At 39.3% G+C, this 16,368-nt stretch overlaps 1 protein-coding gene across 7 annotated transcripts in view; it reads right to left on the bottom strand.

The window, feature by feature from the left end:
• Positions 1-9,710: 9,710 nt before the first annotated feature.
• The window catches only part of RBMS3 (RNA binding motif single stranded interacting protein 3), a 712,732-nt gene continuing 706,074 nt past the window's right edge, over positions 9,711-16,368 (bottom strand). For all 7 annotated transcript variants that reach the window (XM_068935481.1, XM_068935482.1, XM_068935488.1 and 4 more), the window contains one exon: positions 9,711-15,822. In XM_068935481.1, the coding sequence (XP_068791582.1) occupies positions 15,816-15,822 (7 nt within the window). In that variant the 3' untranslated portion in view covers positions 9,711-15,815. The remainder of the gene's footprint in view (positions 15,823-16,368) is intronic.

Raw genomic sequence — 16,368 nt, 5'->3', positions numbered from 1 at the left:
CCTTCTTTTTCCTTCCTCATGCTCTCTTTACCCTTTATCTCTTATCACTTCCCTCCTTCCTTCTCAGGCTCTCACAAGGCTCCATCCACCTTTCTGACAGCCATCAACCCCCCCCTCAGTAAAGCAGATGGAAGGGCAGAGGGGAAGAAAGATGATAGGACTAAATAGTAATCCCATCCCTGTTGAGATAAAATCCTAATCCAAGGGTGGTTTGTCTTGATAAAGATGGAATAAAATCTTGGATACGATCTTAGGACTTGGGTTGTGGTTAAACCAGCTTTATGGCCAGGAAATGAAATTTATTGCTTGCCTTCCCAAAATGCAAGTGTTGTCAAAATGTGTTCTTAAAGCTCAATTAAAAAAAGCTCAATGAAAATTTTAATTTTTAAATTTAAAATGAAAAAATTATTAAAATATAAGACCTGTGTTTCTGTCATCACCTTATTTCGCCTAGTCTGGCTTTTTGCTCTTATGTTCCTTTGTTTCTTGTTGCTTAGAATATGATAGCTGAATCACACATCGTGTATCCGGTGAACTCAGCAGAAAAAATCTTATTGACTTTACTGGGTATAGAATTGGATTTACTGTCCATTGCTTTAATCTGTTAGATTACTTTCCCTCCTGATATTTCTTTCCTTTATGTAAACAAACTATGACTAAAGGGAAGTTGTGCATATTGGATAATGTAGTTGTTGGAAGAGTGCAAGCTAAACAAAAGCAATGAGTATTTTTGAGAACAATTTTTGTACATTTTTAACAAAATCCTTGTCCTGGGTTTGACCGACTAGGGGTGGTTCAGACACAAACACTCAATTTCTACAGAAAAGAAACAGCTTTCCAAAAATATATATTTCCTCTTTTCTGCCTTTCTGTAACTGAAATTCCTGCTCCCCCCTACCTCCATCATTAAGAACCATTGGGAGCATATTCCCTTCCCCTCCCACCCAAGTTTTGCTACCAAACTCTTTGTTTTATGTCTAGACTGAGAAACAATTACTGAGAGTGGGGTGTTCATGTGTACGACAGTTCAGCAGGTTCAGTAGTAAATGCCTAAAAGACCCTGTGATGTGCATTGTTACTGTGATTAATGACTCTAATTATTGACGCGGCACCATAAATATATACAGGATCTTTCGGAATAAATAAGAGAGCAGAGCATTCAGCTATAAGGGGTTACAGCGGGAAAATAGCAAAGATTTATAAAAAGCAAATCTTGCCAGATAAACAAACACATTACAAAACTGTGAACATGCTCATGTTTCCTTTGTAGTTCTTGGGAACGTTGCCTGTTCACTGTAATGGGAGGGGGACTAGGCTCTTAATGACTGTAGGAAAATCAGAACATGAAATAGAACTGGAATTTAACACGTTAGCTGATTCATTTCCTCATAAAACCTTGAAAAACATCATTTGAAGACAGTTTGGTTATGAGCCCTCACCTAAACTGAAGTCTGCTTGAAGAGGCCAGCTAATAAATGGGAATGTGCTATAATTTCTCGAGGGGAGTTGGTTGGTTGCTTTTTAGCCACAGCGGTTTCTTTGCAGGTTCACAAAGGAGCATTATCCCTTGCAGTTGCAGTGTGAATCTCTTCTCTGGGGTGCTGCTGCACGTCTTCTCTCAACAATAAACTATCTGCTCAGATGTGGTAGCAGAAACTTGGAGTGTGGGAAGTAGGGCTAGTGGATTCAGTTATTCTGGAAAGGCCTTAGGCAATCAACAGTGAAACATGCACACCTTGGGATATGATAATATCTGCCTTGTAAGTTTAGATATCCACCTCTGACTCAGATTAACAGAGAGGACCCTCTGTAATTTCATCTAGGGCCTGATGGGCAGCCGAGGAGATACAGCAAAGAGAAAAACCTTCAGCATTTTGAGGATTCCATATGAAAAATTATGCTTGGCCTCTGGCTCAAGCTGACTGCCCTTTCTGTAGTTTTTGGTTGTAAAAAGTGTTGGGATGTCATCTGGTTTTGTGCATAATGGAATGTATCGCTAAAGTGATTATAGCATTGCAAAATATAACATGGAGAAAGTAAAACAAAAAATCTCTAGAAAACCTCCAAACTCTGCAAGTGGACATAAAAGTGACATCTGATATTATGAAAGAGTACAAAATAAGGAAAAAAAAAACCCACCCCACATACAGACACAGGGTTAGCCAACAAAGGGGAAGGGATGAGCTCAGAAATGTTTAAAAGCTGAGGCATGAGGGGATGTACAGTAGAATTTATTTCTCAGTACCCCAAAGCCATAAGAATACTTTATACTTTTGTATGCACCACACCTTTCATTCTGAAATCAGCCCTGTCTTTCCCATGTCCTTGCACTGCACACAAAGCCATAAACTAGGCTCCTCCATGCTTGATTTTTTTTCTGGGCTGCTGTTTATTTCTTCCCTCTGCAGTTAAATGCTGTCAGGTTTCACATTATGTGTAGCGTTCAGTTTAGGGACTCTTTCAGTTGGCACCTCTCGTACATTGCTTCTGGCTTCCTTCTTAACACACCTCATAGGTATTTCCACTGCTTTTTCTGAGCTTTAATTACTGAAAATGTGCCTGTGCAGTATCAGCTGACACTAAAATGATTTCCTCCTTAATGTCAATTGAAAAATGAGTTCCGTTCTTTGCTCCAAACATCACTTTCATGTCAGTTATTTCATGAGCCCAGGAGAGTTTTACCAGAACAGTCAGCTGCTACAGATGGGCTCGTGCCTCTGGAGACCAAGCTGTGTTAGCACAGTCCCAACTATTGAGTCCTGAATTTACAGCGATAGTGCTCAACATCTACAGACCTGCATTTGGTGGAAAGTGGAGACATTGCTGCAGGGTGCTACTGTGCAGACAAAAGGAATGATAAAGTCTACTGAAAAGAGAGGAGGATCAGGGGCTTCTCCAGTAACGTTATGGGAGAGGTCCAGGATGTTGCCTTGTTGCTCATTGTGGTGAACAGATTCCTGTACTGAGGAAGAAGGTGTAACTTCAGTAATACTTAGGTCTTTCTCTGATCTCTGCATAGAGAGTCTTCTTTCCTCTCTAGAGGCTTGATTCTGTGTACTTTTTGTTCTCCATACATTGTACCTCTCTGCTGTGGCTGCTGTGCCAAATGACATCTATCCTGTGGCCATTACAAATGAGAGCAACAAAAGCCCAAGTTCCCATTGGCACATAGTGGGGTAGATCAAATTTCGGGCACGATTTACAGCTATGCTTTGCTACCAAGCAGCTTTTATTACTGAAGCTGTTGCAGGAAGAAAGAAACAGGTTGTTGGCGGTACTGTTTGCTTTTTGGTTCAAGCTCTGAGGAAAGAGACCTGCTGATTTCTAGGAGGAGCTGATGACATTTTTTGCAGCAATCCCAGTTTTCAGAGTGATAGCTTTTAGTAGATCAGGCCCAGAAGGTTCAATAGGTCAGACCAGTCTCTGGTTATACCTTCCCTCTCACGGGCACAAGGGACATTGCCTGCACCACACAGCATCAGGTGCTGTGACTGCTCTCCAGGGACTAGGGGAAAGATTTCCGAAGGATATTTATAATGCTACAAAATATGTAGCAGAAAGGACACTTGGAGTTCCAAAAATACTTGAAGATCTGGGATGTGGTTTAATGAAGATTAAGGATAACACTGCATAGAATTCTTATCTCATAAAAGTACCGTGAGTGTGTTTATATAGATGTATACGTTGATATGCACAGCACAATGCCCTTTACAAAATGCATTTTATAAATGGCAAAATCAAGCAAAACTTTGCAAAGGACCAAAAGCAGCCATCTTTCTGGTATCTGGTCATTACCTTAATCTGCCAAAATCTTATCATATAAATATGAATCTTTTAAAGGTGTAGATTCTTTTTTCTTCTTCTTCTTCTTTTTTTTTTTTTTTAATTTAGGAAGTAAGTCATTTCAGGGCACAGTTCTACCTTATTCTCTTCAGTAATTCAGTTTAACTTTTTCTTTTTTTTTTAGCTTTGTTATTTTAAACCAAGTTACCTCGTATGTGGGCTTTTTTGGAAAAGCAAATCAACTAACTATGATATGAATGATACCAAGCAAGTAAAGAGAAACAAGCCTGAAACATTCAGGGCTACAAAAGTCTCTGCTTGTATTTCTACTAAAGTCTGCAGTCAGGTATAGCTGCGCTGATGAAATGCCTGGCTGTGTGTGTTTAGGGGAGGCAGGTGAGGGGTATCTGAGGGAGGAAAGATTTGGGGCTTTATTTAGTAAATCATTTATTTTGGATCACTGCAGGTATCACTACAGGGGAAAGTAATCCTTCCAGAAAATTTATGATCCTGTGTTTCTGAGTGCATCTTACTAGTAAAATGAGTGCCTGTCTGGGGCACACTGGGGAAGAGACATTTCTTTTGACCAGGTGTTGATGTCCTGCTATTTGGCATTCACCATTGCCTTGTTCCCTCACTGCCTGCATGCACCTTAGCCATCCATCCTCCTTCAGTCCTTTCCCTTTCATCTGTGTGCAAAATTAATCAAAATTATTTGCTAATTCATTCATCAGGGCAGCCCATGCTCAGTCTTTCCTTACTTTTCTAAACTATAACTGCCTCTAAGGCGAGGCAAAATGGGGTAGAGCCTCACTAGCCTATAAAGTTTCTTTCTTCTGAGTTGGGGAAGGTCGTTTCCTGTGTCTTCTTTCCAGGTAGTCTATTTTTTCCCCTTTCTTCTCCAGCTAGCTACAGCCTTTAATAGTCCTACCCAGCAGACTAACTGGTTCTCTCAGGTAAACACTCTACATTACCACAGTGAGATTTGATTCTCAGATCCCTACTTTTTCATGGGAATTCTTTCTAAGCCTAATAAATTATATAATTAGGGAAAAAATAACCAGAGAAGTCCCAGCAGAGAATCGAGTGTGGTCGTATCTTGGGTCCTTGATAGAGGTTTCTGCTAGGTGCTATACAGACAAGTAGCGGAAACTACCTCAGAGAGCTCTCACTCTGAATTCCAGAAAGGATGCGCCGTGTGGATTGAGCAGGTAAATGAGATGGGAGTGGATGGGGAGGAGGAGGTGGTTATAATAAAATAAACAAGAATTTAGCTGTAGAGCAGAGGGTTTTGCTTTTGCAGTTCCCTGATCCTGGGCCACCACAGCTGGAGGACATTTCTGGCACCTTTTTTTCTTTGGCAGGGGAGGGACAGAGGGGATGTGCTCTCTTGTACTTTCTGTCAGGAGGGGCTGGCTGAAGGCACTAAAACATATTATAGTAATAAATGTTTCATGCAGCTGGGACTGGCAGAAATGGGAAGATAATTGCTGCAGCACAGGGAAGTCTTTGATGCAGAAGGAATCCTTCTTTGTTCAGGAGCCCCTCGCCAATCTGTGCAGGAGGCAGATTTCACTTCAGGAGCAGAGAAACTGTTGCCAGTATGTGGTGAGCACTGAAGGGATCATGTTCAAAGGGAAAGCAAGGGGAAAAAGTGTGAGTTGCAGAAAAAGTCTCCAAACCCTCCAATGCAGAACTTAGGCAAAAGATGGGAGAGTTTTATGGCTGACTAACTGAATTAGTCCTTAAAGAACTAGAATAGTTTCCCATTTAGATTATGTTTTGGTGAGGCCTTCTTCTATAAAGACAATTCAGGTGTCATGAATAGTAGAGACAACCCTGTCATGAGCATCCTATCTCAATCGTTGCTATGAATAACATTCATCAGTATTCAGAGGGAAGCTCAGGGCTTCAGCACCATGTAAAGCTCATTCAGGGCTCCAACTTAAGGTTTTCTGGACTGAAGAGGTACCTCATCCAAGCCGTACTGGTCTGCACAGGGTGAATCATGTATCTCAAGACGATGTTGGTGGCAGCACTTCCACCAACTAAAACTAATGGGTAACTATATTTTTCTCAACAGCGGTAGATGTTACCCCATAAGTTCCTGGACAATTCCTGGAAAAAAAGGGATTAGATATTCTCCAATAACTGTCATTTGCAAACAGCTGTTTACATCCCAAAGCCCTCATAGTACAGTCAATATGTGAAAAGGGAAATAGATTTTGGAAAACAGTCCTCAAACTCTGCATTGCAGCCAACTATTGCTGTGAGAAGTAAGCAGTAATGCTGAAGCCCACTGTATTCAGCTCTGCCTGAGGGTCTAGCAGAAATATAAATTGCTTAATGGATTAAGTGGCTCATTTTCCCTTCACCTCATAAGCCTTGGAGAGCATGTCTCTCTTCTATGTTTGCACAGTACCCAGTGGAGACTGGGGCCTCTAGGTGTTATGCTAACAAATATTTATTTGCTCATTTGGAAGCATGCATAGGACATCATAATACCTAGGAGATACAGAGGAGAAACAAAGAAAATAAACTGCAAAGAAAAACAATCTTTTTTTTTTAAATTGTAACTTTCTGGACCTCTTGAAGACTCACCTGTTGAGCAAGAAGGCCAGACTGTCAGGGTGCTCGTTAAGAAGATGAGTGTTCATGGCAGGAGCTTGCAGCACAAACTGAGAAAGGAAGCATTGCATCAGATCTGCACTTCTGCAGATGGCATGTTCGATTCTGTTCACTCTGCAATGAGTGTTAAGGCTCAGGTGAGTGTCTGAATGGCTAGGAAGAGGGAGACATGCATAGGTTTAGTATGCCGGTGGCCACATACTGCATCTGAGAAAGCATATATGGAATTTTAATTTTGTTGGATGGATGTGCACATATACCATGTAAGATAAAGAGAGAATGAGGGAAGTTGTAAAGAACTCTGTGCTTTACCTTCCTCCTCCAAAAAACAAACTAACTAACAAAAAAAACCTACCACCTTTTCTTGCTTTTCTCCAGCTAATGATTGTTCTGTCTTGGTATAAACTGATGAGAACTGTCTATTCCTCTGCTTCTGCCTCCTCCTCCATACTGAAAAGGGACTTAATGGTGGCCAAGCATCTCTTTTCTCGTATCACCAAGATTAACTGGAAAATACCCAGATCATGTGTGGAAAGTTCAAGTGAGCCCGAGTTCCACTACAGAGTATGTCATAGAAGACAGGCACTGGGGGCAGAAGGTGTTCTGCCTGAGGAAGAGAGTATCCTGTTGGGCTGCTGTGTGGCGTAACACAACTGTTAATAAGGAGGAAATAATTTCTGAATGAAAAAATTGGGATTAGATACCACAGGAATGACATTCAAGGAGCCTACCCACTTTTCAGTTGGCAGCATTCAGTGTGTCAGTTGCTACAAATCACACAAGATACAGAATACAATATCTGGTAGCAAATGGTGAAATAAGTAATAGGTATGAATAATGCTTTCTTAGACATTTCTGTTTTTCAGCATTATTTCTATACAGCAGAGCTTAGGGCCTTAGTTAGCCTCATTATAAACCCAGGCCTACTCAACTTTAAAAACCAGCTACATCATTTTAACTAGATCAGATTTCAATTCCTCCATTTAAAGTGGTGCACATACCTAGTAGATATTCAGCCATCATTTATGCCCATCCAGATAAGTTCAGTGAGGTACCAGTGCAAGATAAATCGGTAAAACTGAGTATGTCTTTGTTAGGGGTTTGTATGCACAATTTTTTAAAGGAGGGAAGTGGTTTGGTAACAGCATCTTTCCCAAAGAGTGGGATTTTTTCAGAAACATCGTGACATAGGAACAAAAACCTTGCTGTGTCTGTGTTTCTCTGAATGGGCAGGCTCTGGAATGGCTCTAAGGCTGTATCTCCTGCCTGATTCCCATCAACGTGACTGCCTGCAAGTGGCCTGTGCAGCATGCCTGGCTGCATGTGCTGGGCAGCATGTTACCCGCCAGGCATGCAGGCTCGCTGTCTGCCCAGCCAAATCATCCCGTGTTGAGCGCAGCCTCAGGACCACTTCTGCCTGACATCGCTTTGGCTTGTGCTCTGCTGAGTCATATGGAGGCTTTTCAGTAGCATAGTCTTTTCCTGAAGACAAGACTGACTAAAATGGGGCAAGAATCCCAGAGAAGTGTGACAGCAAGTTTATCAACAGTCAGGTGTACACTTAGGTTTGCATCTCAGTTTGCCAGTTTGACAGTGGCAGTCCCATCTGGTCCTGAACCTTCACTTCGGTGTTTGCTGATCATTAACAGTATGAGACCTTGCTCTATGTTTGCAGTCTGTAGTTATCGGAAATAATACAAATATAAATAAAATGTATTTAAACATGGTGAGGGTGGAAGTTTTCTCCATTTATTCTACAGCAAGTGCAACTGTGTGGTTTTTTTTTTTTCCTTCACCTGAACTCTCAGGGAGTGACAAGCAGAACATATGGCTTTCTCCTGATGGAAGTCATGGTCTTTCATTGCAGATGCAGACTACTGATAAACATCAACTGTCTGCCTCTGGCACCAACATACATCACACATTACCAAGACCCATTTGTCCTTGTTATTTTATTTGCTTAGTATAGAAGGGGGACTTAGTGATAAAGACAATCATATGATTTCCCAATTAGCTTTTTTTGGGGGGTGGGGGTAGGTAGGGACAAGGAGGATGAGACGATAAAGTTTTCTTACCTGCACTTCTGTGGAAGATGATGCAAAAAGCCCCTTAGCCTGGTTCCGTATGCACACAGCCTACTTCTAAGAAACAAAACCAAAAACAGTAGTGCCGTAGTTGTTAGTGATACCTTTCTTAGTAGACTTTCAAGTGGAATGATCTTGGAAATGGAGCAGTCCTAGAAGTGACAAATGTGAACCTGAATGCCAGAACATCAAGTATAAACTGAGTTGGGACCACCAGAATTGGCACAGACAACGTGTCCCACTTGGCACCAGTCTCCCCAGTGTCCTCAGGTACCAGTCAGAGTGACAGGCAGGCTGTAGCTTCTGCTTCCTACGTTTCTCCTTCCCTCACCCTCATTATGACCAACAGCAATGGGCATTTCAGCATAGGCACAGCTAAAAAACCCTTGACCCCCTTACTCCTCCCATTCCTCCATCTTCCAAAGATTTCTTTGGGTTTCCCTGATTAGGCAGAAGGGAGTGATAACCTCTCCCATGGATATGTCATTGGACAGAAAGAATGTAAAGTGTACAGCCAAGCCCACCATACACGTGAAGTGCTGAAGGAGACAGCCATGATCCTAGTAGACTGGAAAAAGGAAGAACTTCAGCTTTTGAATAAAGCACCTTGGCGGGACAGAATTACTGGAAACTTCCTGCCCACCCTCACCTTCATTACAAACTGTCCTTGTGGGCAGAAACAACACACAAGTGTTGCTGGCTGAAGCAACCATAGGGAAGCGTGTCAAATAGCTTTTCTCATTCCCCATGAGATGCAGCTGAGTCCAGTTCCCTTTCCAGTTCCCTTTCAAGATCAAGTGTAGCTTGCACTACACTGCCTAGGCTGTTCTTATTCTATGAATAAGGATCTTCTGTCTTCCATGTAGCAACTTTTGGACTGAAGTCGCTCCTTAAAATAAGCCTCAGAAATTCTTCTAGCTGGTGAGCAAATCTGAGAACCCAAAGACAGTAGATACCCATTAGTATTAATCCCTCAGTCTTAGCACGAGAGAAACTTTCTACTTTATTTCACCTTCTAGCATGTGGGTGATTGTGCTGCTGACAGGGCAGTGGAGCCATCCTGTCTCTCCAATTCTTTAATGCCCTTTGGTGGAGATGCGGAGGAGGCAGACTTTGCTGAAAATCCTTTCTGTTCCCTCTGTGCTCAGCACAAGTGCCACGGCCTCGGGAAGCCTCTGCAGGAAGGTTCCACAAGAACACAGAGTCACCCAGCTCTTTTCTTTCTTTATTTTTTTATTGAAAGCTTCATCAAAGAAAACAGAAGTTTAAACCTAACATCCACTGATCTACAGAAAGCCCCAGGAGTGGGAAAATGGCAGCTATAAGGATTGTGGTACAAATGGAAAACATCAAAAAAATCATAGCAGTACAGATCTTTCAAAGACATTCTGAGACATCAGTACACAGATGCCCATATAAATAAGATTCATAATTTAATGTATCACAGAGGTTCTGTATTCTACATTTTGGCTACAGTGAGGTCTGTAAGGGCTTTAAAGAACCTCTGTCCCATTTGTGTGATGCATGTTTTCTTGATAGGAAGTTCATCTCCCTTCAAAGCTGCTTTGATTTTTCTTACAGACAGAATCTGTACATTCTCCTTTAAATAGGAAAACAATTAAAAGTTCCTATATGAATTCTGTATGCTTCCTGGTTTTACATACAATTGCTTTGTCTCCAAAAGATAGCAGAATTTTCTTCCACTCTGGAATACAGCATATTTAATAATACTTTAGTTACATAAACATCATGTTCTCTTCTCTAGGCTGCATTTTTGGGCTTTTAAAAATATAACTGACTGTGAATTCCACCAAATTCATAAAATTATTATCCCAGAGAAAGACACTTAAAGGCAGCGAATTAATGTCTGGCAAATACTTTCTTAAGGACAATAGATCCAAATTTTGGAAGGTGCTTATACCGTGCAGGATTTAGCCCTACAAGGAAAAATGGATCTGTGAACCTGTCAAAGGCTGACATTTTTTACTTCATTACACATTTTTATTAAGGTTGAAAGAACTCAGCTGTCACTGGTGGGGAATTAAATCCAGAACAACTGAAACAAAAGCAAGGTTTTTTTCTTGTCATGGAAAGCAAAACCACAATTGAGGTTTTTTTTTTTTTTTGACAGCTTTTCTCTCATAGTTCTCTGTTTAATTTAACAAAGAACACATTGATAAAGGGGACAAGAAAGGGTCTCTTCTGCCTGCTTTGAGGCACAAAGGTGAATAAATCTCTGGGGTACATACAGCATTCTAGTCTATTTGAGTGACAGGAGCAACATAGAAAGTTGGTGCTTCTTTGAGGGGAAAATAACTCTCCTTACACTGTATCTTTGTTGCTTGCTGAGATTCTAGAAATCTGCTCCACTGAAGGAGAGGAGAAGTCTGCTGCTCACTCCTCCCTCCTTCTGAGAAAGTGTGCGCGCATGATTGTGTGTATGCATATTAGAAATGAAAGGAATCATCATTATTAGAGACAAAGGCCATTAAACAGAAAAGACTAATATACCACATGTCAGCATGTTTTTGTTGTTTTCTGTTGCATTTCCATCACACCGTGACTGTTTTCTTGGTTCACATGGCCTACCTAGAAGGACTGGTAAAATCCCCTTACCCTAGGGCACTTCTTTTATATCAGGACCAATTTCATGTTAAATAAAGTTTTGAAAGGAAATGTTGACCGTGTCTGTATCAAACATGACTATCTTCAACTAACACATTTGGTCTCATCACTAAAAATGGATTGATTCATTACTTTAAGCACATTATCACTCTTTAGCATGACTCTTAGTATAGGTACAGTTCAGCGAGTCTGCTTAAACCTGTTTCACTCATGTCAACCTCTGCATTAAAATGAAGTGTCATGAGGAGCACCATCCAGCTTAAAATTATGAAGCAAGGCAATTTGTTAAACATTTAGTATCAGTCTCATCCTTCAGTACCATAAGCAACATAATATAGATCCAAATACTATGACATATTAAAAATAAACTTTATTACAATGCAGGCTTCCTCAAATTTGCTGAGTTTTGGTACACATACATACACAAATAATACCTCTCATTTGATTTTTACTTGTGTAAAAATCCATTGAATGCTTAAGCCCATTGCCCATTGAAAGTTTAAGCCCTCACTTCCCTAATCACCAGCTTTTATCTTCCACAGTTGGGCATGCATCCGTAGCAGAAGATAATACAATGCGATGCAATTGCTCTTAAATATGCCGCATTCTGCATTACGCTGGATTTCTTGACCAACACAACCAAGGCAGTCTCTTGGTAAACAGAACTATACAAGTAAGCACAAGCTAGGGACATTTCAAGAGTCTGTTTCACTGGAAGGCAATAGGAGGACATTCACAATTTGAGGCCTGACTGTCACCGGTGAAAAGTGCTTACAAAACCAGCAGTAGAGCCAGATAGGAAGAGAGTCCCTCAGCAATCTCACTGGGAACAGTGAGACTTTTTCAGTGCCCTGATCTACGCTCTGGTCAGCACCTGCTAGTACAATGCATTATTCTCTCTTCAGTTCCACTTTTCAGCTCAGTATCCATTTTTTCTCAGCTGTTAAGTGACGAGCCCAGGTATTCAGAATTTTCTAGCCATAATTCATGTTTTTCTGACATCCCTCCTGTATTTTTCCTTTAAGGTAAAAACAAAAATACCAAGCCTGAACATCCAGATTTGACTATTTACAAGAATTCAGGTGTGATGGAAAGTACATACGCAGTTCAGCTTATGGATTTGATGTTACTTCTAGACCGCTGGGCCAGGCACCATTGCCTTAGACTTCTAGAGTTGTTTCTGCAACCTTTCAGGAACCCTCCTGATATTTAAAGCTAAATTGGCAAGACGTAGATATTGACTTTACAAATTCAGGTCTTTAAAAAAGGGGAAAAAAATCAAACAAATAATAAAAAATTTCCAAAAAATCTTATCAGCCAGAACATAAAGAAAACCAGTTTTAGATTTCAGAAGCCACCAAGTATCCCTGTCTTATGACAACACCCATGCAGCAAGTGTGCTACACTTCAACTCTTCTCATTTTTCTCATCTTTAACTTTTGCAAATAAATTCCTGCCTTCTGAGCATTTCGTATGTTCCAAATGAGCTTTTTCTTACCTTATGATACATGACTGCTTATACTCAAGGCTCATACTGTTTATAATTCATACACATTCAAGTACCAGTTCATTGTTTTTTGAATTCAGTAAGATCATCAATTGTATTTAAAAGGGATCCATTTTCTTTCCTCTTCTTCATCTTCTTCCTCTGTTTCTTTACTTTGTTTCCTTTGATTTTAAACACTATTAAACATTATAGCATGGCAAAAAAAAAAATGGAACAATTCTAACACAGAATGCACTTGAAACACTTTAAAGTGACAGGCATCATGATATCTTATTTCCTGTCTGGCTTAATAAAAAACACTGAGATTGTTTAACTTTATTTGCTGAAAAAATAACAAAAATGTTTCTGAATGTATAAATAAAGCAGCAGAGTTCTGAATAGAAACAAGAAGGTACCTCAGCATATTCATCAGCCACATGGTAGCTACCTTGTAGCCTCATTGTTGATAGTAAATGAGACTTTGTGTGTGTCACATTAGAACTAACACAGAAACAAAATGTGTTTATTTCGTATTTAAGTGAATTGTGCCTGGGGTTATCTCTATTTGTACAAAGAATTCAGAAAGAGACAGAAAGACAGCGTGTGTAGAAAGGAAGAAAATAAGGCTAAATTCATTTTTTTCCCCATATGCCCTCCAAAGAAAGAAGGAACCTTTATCCAAGGACAAAATTAAGTGCCACTCTCAAAAAGCAACGAGTAATGAGACAGCATGTGAAACAGAAAGAAAGAAACAAACCTTTTTCTAAATTAAAGAGATGTTGTTCTTTTACTTTGGCATCCTCTGGTTTTCAGAAGTGATGGATATCAGCAACTGCTTTGGAGAAAGCAGAAGTTTTACCACTTCGGAAAATCAGGCCCTCTTCCTATGGGGAATAACCACTTGAACTCCCATTTCTCTCTTTTATACGTTGCATATCTAGCAGCCATTTACTTGGGAAACCCCCTCCCCCCACCCCATGTTAAAAAATATGATCCTGTTTTATCAATTTAAAAAAATAATTGTGTTTTTTTTCCCCCTAAAAGTCAGGTTAGGGAAACATAGATCTCTTTTTAGATTTGGGTGGCTGAATCAGATTGATCCAATATATATATATGCTTTAATTTATTTATTTTTAATGGATACCCTGTCTCTAATGCACCACAATAAATGTGATGAAGCTTCCTCTCTCTCTTTGGGATGGAGGAACGTTTAAAGGTGTTTGGTTTAATTTTTATATATAGATATATATGTTTGTATGAATACATTTAAATGCTGCTTCTCTTCTGCCTCCTTAAGGAAAAAAGTCATCTTTTGACTTGCCTCTCATCTTTTTTGTTTGTTTGTGTGTCTGGAAAAAGTAAGGATCATAATCAGGATTTCTTTAATGAAAAATAACTGTCACTCCTTAAAAGGGTTTCAGTGGATTCAATTTAGTTAGTGTCTTTTTGCCTAATTAGTGATTGTCAGCCAACACATTAAGACAACAGAAATCATAGCAGAGAAGAATAACTTTTAACCTCCTGCCTGCATGACAATACTATCCTAACATTTTTGCTTGTGTGGGAGAGCTAAAATGAGAACAAAGATCAGGGTTGCTTTCTGTCGCATCTAACTGGCAATTCAAATGCATCACTGAAAAACAAACGCAGAATTAAGGTGGCTATGCATGCTGGACGATGACAAAGACTGAGGTGAAGAAATGAATCTGCAGTATGTTGGAATTCAGAAGGAAGACTGTTGTTTCAGTAGAAATACCAAAGATCAGGCAGTTTAACAGAAAAACTCATCAAAATTAAAGCCCATCTGGATAGGTTAGTTGGTAACCCCCTCCCCTTTGCTTTGTGATGTTCTCCAAAGCACACCATCAATAAGCTTCTAGTACCAACTATTCTGAAATTTCCACTATAAACATATGCAGTATGTAAAACACCAGTGGAAGATAGTTTAAACAAACAAGAAAGTAAGAACTGGTCCGGCCATGTAGGTCAAATAAAGATAAAAAAAGAAAAAAACCTCTATCTTCTGGACTGCGTTAGGGTGTCACTTCATCTTTGGTATAAAATAGGCCATCCATAGGCTGCATTTGTTCACAACTAGGAAAGACTACAGAAATTGTCAACAATTTCTTCTATCTATTGCTTTTTTTGCACTTTTTTGACCATAAGCTCCTATCTACTTTTGTTTTTTTTTTAATGCTCTTAAGCTAGGTTTTTGCAATGTGACAAGCAAAGCAGACTAAAAACTTCTTAAAGCTCATAAAAAAGACTGCAGATAAAAAGCACTAATGCTTTTGCTAGCGATCACGCTTCGTAAATAAAAAAATCTGCATTCTGCAAGAAAAAAAACCCTGCATTCTCTACAATGCAGCAAGTTTTTTCTCAATTCAATAACTTTACTGTAAAATGCTTTAGCCTTCTAGAATTTTTTCTGTCAACACTTAAGACAAAGTTCATAAAAGTCCCAGCATTTTTCCAATCCTTTCAGTTGCCACAGTTCCTTTATCATCAACTTTTCTTCAAAAGAAGAAAATCATTTTCTTTTAAACTGTACAGTTTATTTTTTGTTCACCCCAAAAACTCAGTCTATTAAACTTCTGCACCAGCACCGGTGTGAGCAGTTTCAATTCATTCTCGGGTTTTCTAACAAGACGTTGACAGCTTGCCTTGAGAGCTTTTGACGTCCTTAAAATTAAGGCAATTAAGATTCAAGATAAACCTTACCTAAACATTTCTTTAAAAAAAAAGAACAAAAAAAACCCAAAAAACCAAAAAACCCACTCTAGATTTAAAACAAGAAGAAAAATAAAATGAGAGAAAAAGAGTAGCTTAATTTTTGAGGAAGACAATTGGTTTTCATCTCAACTTGCTCCCTCTTGACATCATCAGTTTTTCTGTTAAAAAAAAATTCTAGCTACACCTCCAGGTAAATTCTGAATTCAAATGTTCGTCCAGATGAAATGTCAACCCAGCGTTTTTCCTCTGGGTTTTTCCTTTAGTTAAAAAAAAAAATTATAGCAAAAATAAAACTGTCAGACTACATGACGGAACCATTTGCACAGCACATAAAAACACTGTTTTGTTTTCGTTGGGAAAGGTAGAAAAAAAAAAAGCATTCATTTGACGCCTGTGCAAACTGGAAGCCAACTTCTTGTTCAGTGAAGTTTCTCCATTCAAGGCAAAGATTTCAGACCGACATTCTTCAGTCCTGTTTATTGTCTGTAAAAACAATTGAATTAAAGTGGTCATTAAGTCAAAACAACTTTGAAATAGGCTCCTCTCCTTTTTTTCCACCCAATTCCCTTTAAAACTTATCCAAGCTAAACTAACTTTGCAGCTGTTTAAATATGATACCACCACTAAGCTGAAAATAGGCAGAAATAGGGAACTCCTGCTTTGGAGACATTAACACATCCTAAGCAGATGAATTTACTCTTGTTAATACTTTGCTTAATGGGCAATCTAACTACACTGAAATGAGATGAATACGTGGCTTAACACTGTGCAAATATTTCTAGAGTAATACAATAAGAGACCGAATATTTTCATAATATTAAGTGACACTATTTATTTTGGATACTAATAATAACATGGAGGATAAAATTACAATGAAAGGATACATCCAGTTTGCTAATAAGAACACATTTTCTGATGGCAAGAACAGTTGGACTGTGGAGCAGTTTCCTTAATGAGCCAGTTATGGCTAACTCAGTAAAAACATTCAAGATTATATTAATTACCAATTTTTGAATATACAATGTCAAA

The sequence above is a fragment of the Struthio camelus genome, chromosome 2, assembly GCF_040807025.1.
Source record: "Struthio camelus isolate bStrCam1 chromosome 2, bStrCam1.hap1, whole genome shotgun sequence".
In the NCBI taxonomy this organism is placed as follows: domain Eukaryota; kingdom Metazoa; phylum Chordata; class Aves; order Struthioniformes; family Struthionidae; genus Struthio; species Struthio camelus.
Note: the sequence above shows the minus strand (reverse complement) of the source record. Positions and strands in the feature narration are given on the sequence as shown.